Genomic DNA, 14,305 nt, shown 5'->3' with positions numbered 1-14,305 from the left:
CAGAAATTGGATTGTTTGTAGGTACGTGTAATAAAATAGGTGATGCCCATGCAGTTTTTAAGTGTGTTTTGTAGGTTTTTTTTCTCTCTCTTTGCATGCATGGGTTTGCATGGAACATTTGAAAAATAGAAGCATCAGAATGAATTGAGTGTTTTTGAATTACAGTTGACCCTTGAACAACATAGGTTTGAATTGTGCGGGTATGCATATATACCCGCGCAATTATATATTTCATACACACACACACACACACAGACACACACACAGACACACACACATATATTTTACATGTTGATAAATCCGGACAGTACTATAAATGTATTTTGTCTTCCTTAAGATTTTATAAATATTTTCTTTTCTCTAGCTCACTTTAATGTAAGAATATAGTATATATTACATATAACGTATGAAAGTGTTAATTGCCTTTTTATATTATTGGTGAGGCTTCTGGTCAGTGGTAGGGTATTTGAAGTTAAGTTATAGGGGAAATCTAAGGTTATATGCAGATTTCAACTGTGCAAGAGGGTTGCACCCCTGGATGCCAACATTGTTCAAGGGTTAATTGTGCTAGTCTTTGTCACTTACCTTGATAGTTTAGAGACAGAGTTCTACTTTTGAGACAAAAGTCTTATCTACTGCTGATTTGCCTTCTTGTTCAGTTTCTCATGATTAACAGGATACAGCTCACAATTAACAAGATGTGAACTCTATCGCCATTTGCCATTTAGTCTTACATGTTAGTAAGATAATTGTGGATCATTAAGAGAGTCATGTAAATTTTTTTTAATAGTTTCAATTTTTTGTAGTTTTTATTCTCGTGCATGTGAATTTCAGACCAAAAGGAATAGCTATGAATTATGTTTCTTTGGATCCAGTAGATTACTTTTTTAAAGTTACGGTAATCTCACATTATCAGACAATAGAAGCATAGATCTTAGAGTTGAATAAACCATAGAGATAGATATTGTAGCTTCGCTTCTTGCTTGATGAAATAATCTCTTCAGTATCTTTGCAAGCTCTGCTAGAACAGCCAGTTAAGAATGTGAATCTACATATTTTAGGTTCACAATGTAGTAGTGAAACAAGACTTTGCCCTAAGGGAACTTAAAATATTCCATGTTCCTATGACGTGGGATTAATGAGCAAGTTCAGTGACATGTTTTAGGTTCAGCTTTATATGCTCAGAATCATTTTCTTGTAGTATAACACAGCTTTGAATATTTCATTTATAAGTTTATTTTTTTATATCTCTCATGGTAGATAATTTGAGGGGGAAAAAAAGTTTCCAGTTAGAAGTTCTATGTTAACTATAAATCAAGTATTTATAAACTATTAAAACAAAATAGTAATTACATAAAGGGAAGTTGGATTGATACTTTTAACTAGACTCTCATTTTCTTAATGTTATTTTTTTAAAATGATTAAATACTAAAAGTCTTGGCCATAAACCTTGTGACTTTCATTTGTTCTGCCGAATAATTGAAGCACATACACCATCAAACAAGTTTTTTTCTCCCTTTTTTAAAACCAAAGAAAAGCACATTTGATCTCAGCAATGATTTTGATGAACCTGCTAGAATTGATTGTTGGGAGCCAGCAAACCCCAGGTTCCTCCCACCACACTCACCTGCTCATTCATACTCACCACACAGAGATCCCCCCAAATTGAGTTGATTGGCACTGTTTGCCATTCTCTTGGTTGGCTATGAAATCCATCCTCTTTTCCTGCTGCCCCAAGCAGCATCCTCTGTTTGTTCAGGGCTTTTGTATATGTGCTGCCGAAGCGAGCACTGTTCAGGGCTTTTGTTAATACTGAACAAAGCATTGGGCTTTCAGAACCCAAAAAAGAAGACAGGTCTCTTTTTTACCATCGTTAAGACCATTCTTTTTTTTCCCCCTTTTTGAAAAATGGTCAATAAAATACCTTTTGCAGAACTCCCCCCAGAGAACCAGGGAATCCTTTCTACTCTCAGCTGTTCCGAGTCATGTGGCCCTCCATGCCAACCTGCTACCCTACTCCTGCCTCAGCCCTTTTATATAATAGGACAGATGTTGAACAAGGACTTTCCTTCCACAGAAGGAAGGAAAATTTGTGTCTTAAGTAGGCTGACAAGTTAACACTGTTTTAGAGTCAAAAGAGGGTTGGACTGAGTTAGGAAGCAGACTTAGCGTAGAATTGCGTGCCTGCCATGGAGGGATGGATCTTTAAGGGCTTGTTTGTTCCTGCCTTGAATGTTCCACAAACATCAAACTTTAACTACTACCATGTGCAGGAACTCATGGTCACAGACTCCATGTCTCTGGGAAGCTCCAGAACTCAGTTTGGTACCTGGTTTTCATTCATCTTGCTAGGCTTCCTGTCTGGATTTGCCTGAAGAGTTTGGATAAAGCATGGCAGGTTAGGTAGTCCTCCCTGTCCTTCCTGTTCTAGCCCAAAGCATTTCCTACCTATTTTCTACAGTCCCAGAACATAAAACCATTATTGAGGCAGGCAGGGAGCTGGGCTTTATGGCAAGAGGAGGGCCTTTGCTACACTGCTGTCAGCTATGGGGAGTCCCAGGTAAAGGCCTTCGACAGCTGGAATTAGAGCTGTCACAGACAACATGGCCACCTCTGGGTCTTTATGCATGAAGATTTTGTAAAAGTTTTTATTAAAAAGTGTGTGTATATATATTCATATATATATGTATATATATATGAAGAGATGACCTAGATTATTTTCCTCTTTTTCTGAAGCTACTTTCTTAAAAAGAATAAATAAAATGTTTATAGAATTTCTGCTAAAAAAAAAAAGTTATCTTAGGCAGTATTAGACATTTCACTAGTTAAAAGTTGTATATAAACTGTGAATCTCCATGTTCTTCACCTCATCTTAATATGCAGATTTATTACTTTATTGCTTGACTAACTTGCCTTGCTTTAAGGTCCCTTGAGCTTTTTACATGGGAGCTATACTAATCTTAATCACTGTGCTTATTGTTTGAATGTTTGCTACAGGAAGCGAGCAGCTGCAAAGCATCTAATAGAACGCTACTACCACCAGTTAACTGAGGGCTGTGGAAATGAGGCCTGCACGAATGAGTTTTGTGCTTCCTGTCCAACTTTTCTTCGTATGGATAACAATGCAGCAGCTATTAAAGCCCTCGAGCTTTATAAGATTAATGCAAAACTCTGTGATCCTCATCCCTCCAAGAAAGGAGCCAGCTCAGCTTACCTTGAAAACTCGAAAGGTGCCCCTAACAATTCCTGCTCTGACATAAAAATGAACAAGAAGGAAGGACAAGGAGCAAGAGATGATTTTAGAGGTAAGATGTTCTATTTTTAATTGAGAGTTTTTGACTGAAACCTGGATTGGAGATTTAAATAAAATGTGTGACAGTTTTGTTTGTTTTGTCTAATTGTGTGGACGTTAGGACATGATAGTACAGTGGTATTTATTTACCACTCTGTTACTTACTGCGATAAAGGACAGAACTAATAATTGAAGTAACGGTTTAAGAACATTTTTAGTGTTAATGGTCCCTGATTAAAAGCAGATTATATTCCAAAAGTTCCTTTGTTAATGGATTCCTTTGTTAATGGAAGTTTTTGAACATTTTCACTAGGAAAAATATATTAAGTGGTAATCTCCTAAACTAGACCACAAAATCTAACTAAATTATCGAATAGCTGAACTGAATATGTGGAATGAGTTGTGGAAACCTAGAACTGTGAGGTGAAAGAAACAGAAGTGTTGGCATCTTTTCCATTTCTGAGGGCAAAGCAAAATTTTATAGACGTTGAGAAATAATTCAGTTTTTCTTTCTAATATTCTTCCCATATCCTGCTCAGATTCTTCTAGGCATTTGGCACACTCATGCTGCCAAGAATTGTCACCACCTACCAGTGGCAGTCTTCACCCAAGCCCTTGTTTTCTAAATGATCCTGCATTTCAGGATCATTTTTTAAAAATTTAAAAAAAAATTTTTTTAAATCTTTAAATCCAAGCTTTCTTTTCCTCAGTTACAAATCAGTGTTAGTAACAAGGTAATTGAATTTCTGAATAATTTTATAGGGCTCAGCCCTACCAGAGGTAATTATATTTTAAAAGAGGAAGGTTTTTGTTGAAGACGTGTATAAGTTGAAGAACAGCTCCGAAGTTTTCAGTAGCATGATTTAAATGCAGGTTTAATTTAATTGGTGACATGGAATTTTCTTGTATTTTTTATTTTAACCTCACAGTAAAAGGTGTTTTCATAACTTGGTAACTTTACACAGCTTCAGAAGGTGTGCTTGTTACATGATTTAGCTCATACACTATAGATAAGTAGGTTAATGTTATCAGTATGTGTAACAGGGAAGTTGCAGCGAGTCCATTATACACATTTCTCCAGCAAGTGTGCATCACAGAGTAATAGTTACTAAATGTAGAATGCACTGGTGCAGTTAAATGCAGTCTGCATTAGGGGATTATAGTACAGGGTGGATGGACACATCTTTTTGCTATGTGCTTCATCATAGGTGCTTATTGAGTAGTTATTCCGAGTCTTTGTTTCTTATTTTTACTCAAGTCTGTGTAATTTAGCAGTTCCTTGTACTTTATTCCAGTATGCTACTCTATCCTCCTACTCCCTTTTTTCTGTTAACTTCCTACTTACTGTAGTATTTTTTTCTACGAGGAATTAAAAATGCATTAACTACACTAGTACTTTCATTTTTATTGTTAATTATATTTGTTGGTTCTCTTTACAAAATTCCATATGTATTGTTTAGTGTGCCCCAAATTCTGTTTTTGCATAAAAATTTTAAGTGTAAAATTTTGTAGATTATTTTCAGGAACATACATATATTACAAAATACATAGATATCCCATATAGGAATGTTTCTTCATTAAATATTTTCTCAGTAGAACATCTCTTTTTATTGATAAACATTGTGAATATTTGTATCTAATGTTTTTTAAACTAATTTATGTCTGAAAAATTCAGTTTAATATTTTAAACAAAACACTATCTAGGGAAAGTATTGTTAAATTTTATATGCAATTAGTAGAATGTCAGAATCACTTGAAGGTATTCTGAACAACATGTCAGCAAAGGGTGTCTGGGTCTAGAGTGTTGCTGTCCCTTAAGATACAGCATGTGATTCATGAAAAATAACTTTTTGTTATTAAGTTTATGATTTGGTGATTTAGGAAACAGTGTTTTATGTCCAACAAGACCGTTACTTTATAATAGTTATTTACTCTACTTTGGTTACATTTTAGGAAATGGGGGGGTTTTCATTTTCTTGTAAGAAGGTGTTACAATTTTTTTCCAGTTAAAATAATGGGAAATAAGCTCCCAGTTAGCAATTTTACACTTTTTGGAAAGAGATTACTGATGTTTAGCTGAAGATGTCCTCTGAAAGTAGAGCAGTCCTATGAAACTTTCATGAGCCAAAATGGCATACACAGCGAAGAAGCAATTATCATTAATTTATACAGAAAATATTTGAGGTTCCCTTATCCAAAAAATAGCCTCTCTCAGGTTTTTCTGATACCTTAGGACACATCTTGCTAATGGATGTACAAAATGAATTGAGATAAACACAGACGCCCACAGACACAGTTCAAAGCTATGGTGACTATGGACTCTGAAAAACAATCTGAGGGGTTTGAAGTGGCCAGGGGTGGGGGGGTGGGAGGGTGGAGTACCAGGTGGTGGGTATTATAGAGGGCACGGCTTTCATGGAGCACTGGGTGTGGTGACAAAATAATGAATAGTGTTTTTCTGAAAATAAATAAATTGAAAAAAAAAAAAAAAAGCTATGGTGACTTGAGGCTGAGATGCCGAGTGTAATTCCTGGGGAAGGGCATTGTTAGTGCTGCTCTTGCTCCTCAGGGTATGTTCTGCCTCTGTAATGGCTTCTAGTAAAACAAACACTAAACGTGTTTTTGCTTTTTAACTTTCTTACTATAAGTGAAGTTGCCTAGTGGGATTTTTCAAAAAGCAGGGGTATCTACATATCGTAATAGAACAGATCTAAAGATTAACTCTTAAAGAGTTAAAAAAGCCCATAAAAGAAACTACAGGTGTTGACAGTCTGGTAGCAGGGGCCGAAGATCAGATTCATGGTGTGGTAAACTGTTATTTTTGTGGTTGAACTTTTATAGTTGTTCACTTAATGATCATTTGTATGTATTTTGTCTTTTTGAAACAAATATTGAAAGAGGTAGAAATTTTATTGAGAAATTTTATATGTTGTACAGTACATGTATGTGAGTCCGTTTGTCACAATGAAGATTGAATTACCTCTGTGCCTCTAAAATTATCCTGTGCTTCATTTAAGTATTTGTTGACAGGCCTGCCACTTCCTTGGTATATTTAGACTTTTATTATAGTGTACTAGATTTTACAAATGTAATCTCCATAAAATTAATAGACAAAATATATCATTTTTTCTCTTTCCTGTAAAATAATGTATCTGAATAGTTTTATTCAAAATGTGGAGACTATTTGGGGTGCTCCATTCTTATTTCCTCCATAATTTGATGGGTGTTTTTTTATTGGCTTGTATAGTACTGCCTTATGGAAAATGGTCTTGGAAATATTAGTAAATGTTGCTTTTTACTTTTTAATTTGAAGGACAGTATTTTATAATTTGTAGAGACATGTATAGCTTATGCTTAAATAATTTGAAGATGTTATTAGCTTATTTGATATATTAATAAAAAATTAGGAGATTCTGTTGCACTCAGAATATGTTAATCATGTTTGACCCCGTTTATCCGGAAAAGAAACCTTCAAAAGTGCATCAGTGGACTTCCATTTAGGTAATTGGCAGACCTGTGCCACATGTCATCCCCCAGGTACAAATGAGGATTACAATACTAGTGTTTAGTTTTTATAGTTTCTGTTATATGATTGCATGTCAGAGAAGAGGGGTGAGTAGATTTGGAGTTTGCCAGCCTACAGTGTCTGTCCCAGGTACATTAGAGAGTTAGAGGAAGACCAGAGTTTCATACGATCACCTTTTAGATACTGAATGATTAATAATTCTAATTTGGAGTTATAAATAATCTCAGTATAAAATATAAGTTGCCATATTCATGTGAACTAAACTAGGATAACTCAGGACACAGAACTTTTGGGGTACTATCCAGCATTGAATGTAGACATCTTTATATCAGTTGAAAATTATGTCCTTTGGTCGATCATTAATGGTTTCATATCCTTTTAGTAATTGGTTAGCTTAGCTGTCGACCAACATTTGAATACTTTGAGCAATAGCAGGTATGTGTGATAGTCCTTAGGGATCACAAAAAGCACACATGTACATATAAGTAACATGGAACTTTAAAAGTGTTGTTAATTATCTTTGCTCAGAGCATTCATTCTTCCTTTAGCTTTTAGAATAGGTTTTACAGTTGATTTGTAAAATGAAATTCAATTATCTGATGTTTAAAGGATATTTTTACTTTTTTATTAATGAGGTTGTTTGACTATAGGGTCAGAATGTTTTTATTTCTATATTTTCTTGTGAAATGTAATCATTTATGTTCTTATTTGAATATTAAAACAGTTTATTTTATCCCCAGTTGCCTGATATTCATGCAAGTCATAAGAGAAAAATAGTGTTGTTGAGTTATATTTCTTAGCTTTGGTAAGGTGAGATTTTGTGATTATTTAGCTTATCTCAGATTATAAGTGAGAAAATGAAAGGTGGGTTTTTTTTTTTTTGGTTTGTTTTTCTTTTGAGAATAGATCATGAGAGTGAGTACATCAGAGCTAAGCTAATTTTAACTTTTAAAATGTTGGGTTTTTTCCTCCTTTTTTTAAATTGAAACTCATGGTAAGTACCAGGGAGTTTATCATTTGAGGTATTGAATCTGTGAGTTGTCAATTGTATGATGTCTCCAAGCATTGAGATTTATTACTCTTGGAGTTGGAATGTTTTATATGGTTTTCCTCTTCAATCACTGTATTCAGTGCTTTCTATGAAAGAGTTAAATATTAATGAAAGTTCATATGAAACTGATGAAATTAAATTAACATTTGAGTAAAAGATGACAACTTGGAGTTTTAGAAAACAGCATGTTAAAATTCTTTTTTGTGTGTGTAAGTAAGCAAAGCATAAGAGGAACACACATGGAGTTTTCCTTTTTTGTTCTAATGTGTTTCATTCAGTGGCATTCCCTTTTGGGAGTGGAATGCTTATGCATTCCATAATTTCCAAACTTAACTCTTCATTCCTTTCAAGAGGATGTATGTATAGATTTATATTTTGTTGGTGAAGAGAATTGGAGCCGTATGTTTATCTGGTTTTTGTTTAAAAGGGTATTCCCTGGCAAATATAAAAAGAACAAATATAAAAGTACTTAAAAAAGTGATAATGGAGGTCTAAGCTACTATTTAAAGACAGATGTGAGAGGGAAGTAAAATGCATACCAGCAAACTGCTATAGACTCTTTCATCCCTGTAGTAGTCCCTCCTTCCAGAGATTTTTATCTCAAAAATCCTTGAAATGTTCTTTTCATTCTTGTTTCTTCTGTGATTTCATTGGAATTTCAACTTGTTAACATTAGTATAACTCTGAAAATGTGTAATAAATTGATATTTGGTCTAGCCTTTCATTGCCTCCTGTCATTTTTGCCTCTTACAAAGGGTGGTTTCTTGATCATGCGGTTTTCATGGATGTGATAGAAAAACATAATAAAATTCCCTTGGATTTGAGTAATACAGACTGCAAAAATAATGGTAATGATGGTAATGCAGTCTGTGAAAAAACCAATCAGCTCATCTTACCTATAAAATTTTTAGCACCAGAAAAGTACCAAGAAGGATTAAGCATAATTTAGACAGTCTGCTGGTATTTTAAAGACTTTAACGGCAAGGTGGGGAAAGGTGAAAAGCTTCTTTCTGTATTAGTAAAGATCAATAGACTGCAATATTAAGTATATACCAGAAAGAGCACTAGCTTATTAAACAAGTGGAAATTTATTTCTAGGTCCTCCAATAGCCATGATATTCTAGGTTGGCAAAGTTCCACATCACATAATCATTCAGAAATGCTGCTGTAGTGTCATTGTAAATCTTCAGCACATGGCTTCCCAAGCATCCTGGGAACATCATCTCATTTAGCCAGAAGGAAAAGCCTTGGCCTGAAAGAAGCACTTAACCTCAAAAACCTGGAAAAGCTGGGAGATATGATCTAAATCTGCCCAGAAAGGAGAGGAAAAAGATTTTGGTGACTACATAGTAATCTGTTTTCACTTGTCTTCTTCTAAGTTGCCTTCCACCACTCAATTTTTTATTACTCTTGTCACTATTTCCTGTTTCTTCCAACCTGATTCCTGGCTACAGATGGCATTGTTTGTCAGCTTGAGATCTTCTGAGAAATGGTGTAGTAATTTTTCTCAATCACCCTTGGAATGACCACGCTGGGAAAAACTGAAAAGACTCAGAAGGAACCAGTTTGATTTTAAGATACATAAAAGTAAGACAAAGGCTGTTTCCCAAAGAGGATGCTCAAAGAACCTTTCTTGACTTTTCCTCAGTCTTTTGGGAAGAGTGAAATAAGAAAGAAACCTCTCAGAAGAATGTGTTTCTGCTCTAAAATAAGGTTGTAAGAGGTGTATTGTGATGAATCAAATCAACACATGATTGTCTTGGTTCATATTTACATGTTAAAGCTGCATGTTAATTTCCACTGTGATTGTGAAAGAGTTTGAGCTCATTAAAAGCTACATATTATTGAAAGAATGTACAAAGAATGGGTGAGGTTGTTGGCTCTTATAGTAGTTCACTGACAAAAATAAGTAAATCTGTTTTGTTTGTTGAGTCTAAGTATTAGAAATGTTTTAAAAGAGTTGTAAGTCATAAATGGTATTGAGTACAAAATGGCTGTTTTACTTTGCACTAGAACTTAAGACAAACTAAACATACTTATAAAAATAAATGTTCTCCTTTTTTTCTCTGATTTTTTAGATGTGACTTACCTAACAGAAGAGACGGTATATGAAATTCTTGAATTATGTAGAGAGAGAGAGGATTATTCCCCTTTAATCCGTGTTATTGGAAGAGTTTTTTCTAGTGCTGAGGCATTGGTACAGAGCTTTCGGAAAGTCAAACAACACACCAAGGAAGAACTGAAATCTCTTCAAGGAAAGGATGAAGACAAGGATGAAGATGAAAAGGAAAAAGCTGCATGTTCTGCTGCTGCTATGGAAGAAGATTCAGAAGCATCTTCTTCAAGGATAACTGATAGTTCACAAGGCGATAACAACTTACAAAAATTAGGCCCTGATGATGTGTCTGTGGATATTGAGGCCATTAGAAGGGTCTACACCAGATTACTCTCTAATGAAAAAATAGAAACTGCTTTTCTCAATGCACTTGTATATTTGTCACCTAATGTGGAATGTGACTTGACGTATCACAATGTATACTCTCGAGATCCTAATTATCTGAATTTATTCATTATTGTAATGGAGAATAGAAATCTCCACAGTCCTGAATATCTGGAAATGGCTTTGCCTTTATTTTGCAAAGCAATGAGTAAGCTACCCCTCGCAGCCCAAGGAAAATTGGTTAGACTGTGGTCTAAATACAGTGCAGACCAGATTCGTAGAATGATGGAAACATTTCAGCAACTTATTACTTACAAAGTCATAAGCAATGAATTTAACAGTCGAAATCTAGTGAATGATGATGATGCTATTGTTGCTGCTTCAAAGTGCTTGAAAATGGTTTACTATGCAAATGTAGTGGGTGGGGAAGTGGACACAAATCATAATGAAGAAGATGATGAAGAGCCCATCCCTGAGTCCAGTGAATTGACACTTCAGGAGCTTTTGGGAGAGGAAAGAAGAAACAAGAAAGGTCCTCGAGTGGACCCCCTGGAAACTGAACTTGGTGTTAAAACTCTGGATTGTCGAAAACCACTTATCCCTTTTGAAGAGTTTATTAATGAACCACTGAATGATGTTCTAGAAATGGATAAAGATTATACTTTTTTCAAAGTAGAAACAGAGAACAAATTCTCTTTCATGACATGTCCCTTTATATTGAATGCTGTCACAAAGAATTTGGGATTATATTATGACAATAGAATTCGCATGTACAGTGAACGAAGAATCACTGTTCTCTACAGCTTAGTTCAAGGACAGCAGTTGAATCCGTATTTGAGACTCAAAGTCAGACGTGACCATATCATAGATGATGCACTTGTCCGGGTAAGTTGGGCTTATGCTTAAAAATTAGTACTAGAATAAATACCTAATATTGGGGAGATTGTAATACAGTTCAGTGCATTCACTTGATAGTGACTGTTTGGAAAAAAATACGGCATTATATCGTATAGGAATATATGGATGTTGTTGTATTATAAGTTGTAAATATTATTCTTTTGTTGTTCCTGTCCAAATTTATGAATGTGTCCCACAAAGTATTGGTTGTCTTGAATAATGATCACTCTTTATTTGAAAATGAATAGATTTTCCAAATATTGACAAATAACTCCAAAAATTTCTTCTCTGTTCAGAAGACAAGTGGATGTTGGGAAAGGACCAAAGCACAGGAACAAGGGGAATATGGAGATACCCAGTAATACGTATGAATGTCAAATCTTAACTGGGAAGAGTGAAACAATAAAATCATACCATAAAATAATAAGTGGTATCCAGAAATTCCATGATGTAAAATTTAGAGTTATCTTGAAGGTGAAGTGATCTGGGCAGTTTGGTACATTCTGCTAGTAAGAGTTCCTGCTGGATCACTTAGAATGCCTCGTATAGCACTGCCTTATTGTGATATTTTCTTACCACTTATGTATCTTTGAGTTGGTTGAAACTCCAGGAATCTTGAAATTAATGGTGCTTTTTATCATCAACCCAATCCAGGGAGATTGAGCTGGGAGAATATAAGGAACTCAAATACCCACCTTCCAAACCTTTTAACTTCCTGTTTCTCCAGATTGCCTTTTGTTAATTTCTTGCCTCCACAAAAAGTAAGAATTTTAGTGCCCCCATTTAAGAATGCAGGCCTGGGCAGAAGACAGAAACCAGTTGCCAATCAAGTACCAAAATTTTCATTTGTCCTAGGGTGCTTTATCACAGATTATTTGTGTGTGTGTGTGTGTGTGTGTGTGTGTGTGTGTGTGCTTTAAAAGTTTTACTTTTAAGTAATCTCTACACCCAACATAGGGTTAGAAGTCAAAACGCCAAGATGAAGAGTCTCATGCTGTACCAGCCAGGGGCCACCCCCTTTACCACAGAGTTTTATTTATGATATTACATACACCCATCATTACTAGTTTTGTTTTGTTTTTAAACAACTTAAAGTAAAATTTGATGTCAGGTAAAATTAAGGTACAGTCAACCTTCTGTACTAATAAAAGATAAGAATGCAAGACACAACTAGGAAATAGTGATACTTATTTTAAAGTATATTTTAGTTTTAGGATGGATTTGTCTAAATCTGAGTATTCATAAAACTGTAAACCAATGGAAAAAGTTGTTTGATATATCAGAAATTTGAAAGTTGCAGAGATTGTGTGCCTCTTCTGTTTGTTAACTGGTTTTTAAAAACACCAAATATATTTCTGGTGTTGAGAGATTCTGCCTTAGGCAACTCAAGCAGTTTTTCAACAGAGGCAGAAAGGCATTAGTTGTTTGGAGAAATTATCATTGCTTGCTTTCTGGTGTTTTTATTTTACTCTTGTAGTTTTGAGCTACATAAATAACTCATATAATCATCAGGCAGCCAGCAGCTTTTATGTAGGTCGGCAGAATGATGGGGTATCATATAAGGACGTTGGGTGATGTTTTGTGGAAAGTACATTGAGGTCTGTCTTTGAATTTCGATTGTTAGAGCAGAACTGTAAATCCTAAGACCATGCATTTTATATTTGGCTTCTTGGGTTGGGATCCTTTCATCTATTTCCAGTAAAAGCTATGCCTTGCCTAATTTAAAAAATAACAATGAAACTACTCTTTATAAGATTAACTCACAGTTAGAAATAAAGAGAATTGTTTACCTTCCTTACCTGCCGTCAGCTAAGAAATCTACCCAACCCTATTTTCCTTCCCCTGCCTCGTTTCCCACCACCACCCCCTCTTAGTAAAGCAAGGCTAAGAACTTAGAAACGTTTAAGTACTTGTTGTATATTTCTTTTATCATCTAGAATTTTGAGGAAACATTTTGGTTTATAAGGTCTTTTTTAAAAGAGGGTTTTAAGAGTAGAACTCTGAACTTCTTAATTATACTGTTATTTTTTTAAGTGAATTCTTAATTCTGTCAAACCTGAATATTACAATTTGACCAATTTTAAATCAGGATTCACTAGATAATATCTGTACATGAATATTGCAAGTCCACAAAAGCAGTTTGCCTCAGAAATCTTGTGTGTGAGGCACTTTGCTAATCATTAGAGATGTAAAGATGAATTAGGACCACTGAGAATCTTCTTAGTGCTAATGCTCATACTAAATGCTCATACTAAACAAATTTTACTCTTCTTTCCTTTTTTCTTTTTTTTTTAAGTAACAATGTGAAAATGTTAGGGGAAAAAAAATCACAGTAGGCCTTTGAGTTAGTAAAATTAAGACTTTTTTTTTTTTTTTAAATATTTGACAGAAATCACAAGTAGACAGAGAGGCAGGCAGAGAGAGGGGAAAGCAGGCTCCCTGCTGAGCAGAGCCTGATGCGGGGCTGGATCCCAAGACCCTGAGATCATGACCTGAGCTGAAGGCAGAGGCTTTAACACACTGAGCCACCCAGGCGCCCTGAGACTCCTTATTTTTAAAAAAAATATTCATAGTGGTGTGATTATGATAAAGTCTAGTATTTTAATAACAAAAAGTAGTTTTAGGTCATCCTCTCAGTTGAACTCTCAAAAGTACTGATGGATGGATCTTATTCCTCAGGATCTACTTTGCTTTTTTATTATTCTTACTCTTCTGTAACAATTTGACAAAAAAAAAAAAAAAACCCAAAAACAAAAGCAAAAAAACTTATTGACTACTTTTTATGACCAGCTAATTTGAACTACAGAGTGGGATTGGGAAGAGAAGAGGAAATGAGAAACTTGCGGAGCTCAGTATTAATATTTGAATAATTAAGGTTACAGAATCGTAGACTTTTAAGAGCTAAAAGGAGCCTTGGAGTTCCATCTACTCATTCATCTACAAATGAGGCCCAGAAAATAATGACTACATATATGACACACTTGAGTATGTTTTCTGTTAGGTCTTATTTTTTAGTTACTAATCGTAAGACTGGCTGGCATAGTGGAAAGGGAGGAGTAGTACCTTCCGTTAATAATTACAGTTTTTTTTTTTTTTAAA

At 34.8% G+C, this 14,305-nt stretch overlaps 1 protein-coding gene across 4 annotated transcripts in view; it reads left to right on the top strand.

Moving 5' to 3' along the window:
* UBE3A (ubiquitin protein ligase E3A) overlaps nucleotides 1-14,305 on the top strand; it is a 91,947-nt gene that overhangs the window by 48,757 nt on the left and 28,885 nt on the right. For all 4 annotated transcript variants that reach the window (XM_044231996.1, XM_044231994.1, XM_044231993.1 and 1 more), the window contains 2 exons: nucleotides 2,998-3,305; nucleotides 9,948-11,194. In XM_044231996.1, the coding sequence (XP_044087931.1) occupies nucleotides 2,998-3,305; nucleotides 9,948-11,194 (1,555 nt within the window). The remainder of the gene's footprint in view (nucleotides 1-2,997; nucleotides 3,306-9,947; nucleotides 11,195-14,305) is intronic.

The sequence above is a fragment of the Neovison vison genome, chromosome 13 (genome assembly GCF_020171115.1).
Source record: "Neovison vison isolate M4711 chromosome 13, ASM_NN_V1, whole genome shotgun sequence".
In the NCBI taxonomy this organism is placed as follows: Eukaryota; Metazoa; Chordata; class Mammalia; order Carnivora; family Mustelidae; genus Neogale; species Neogale vison.
Note: the sequence above shows the minus strand (reverse complement) of the source record. Positions and strands in the feature narration are given on the sequence as shown.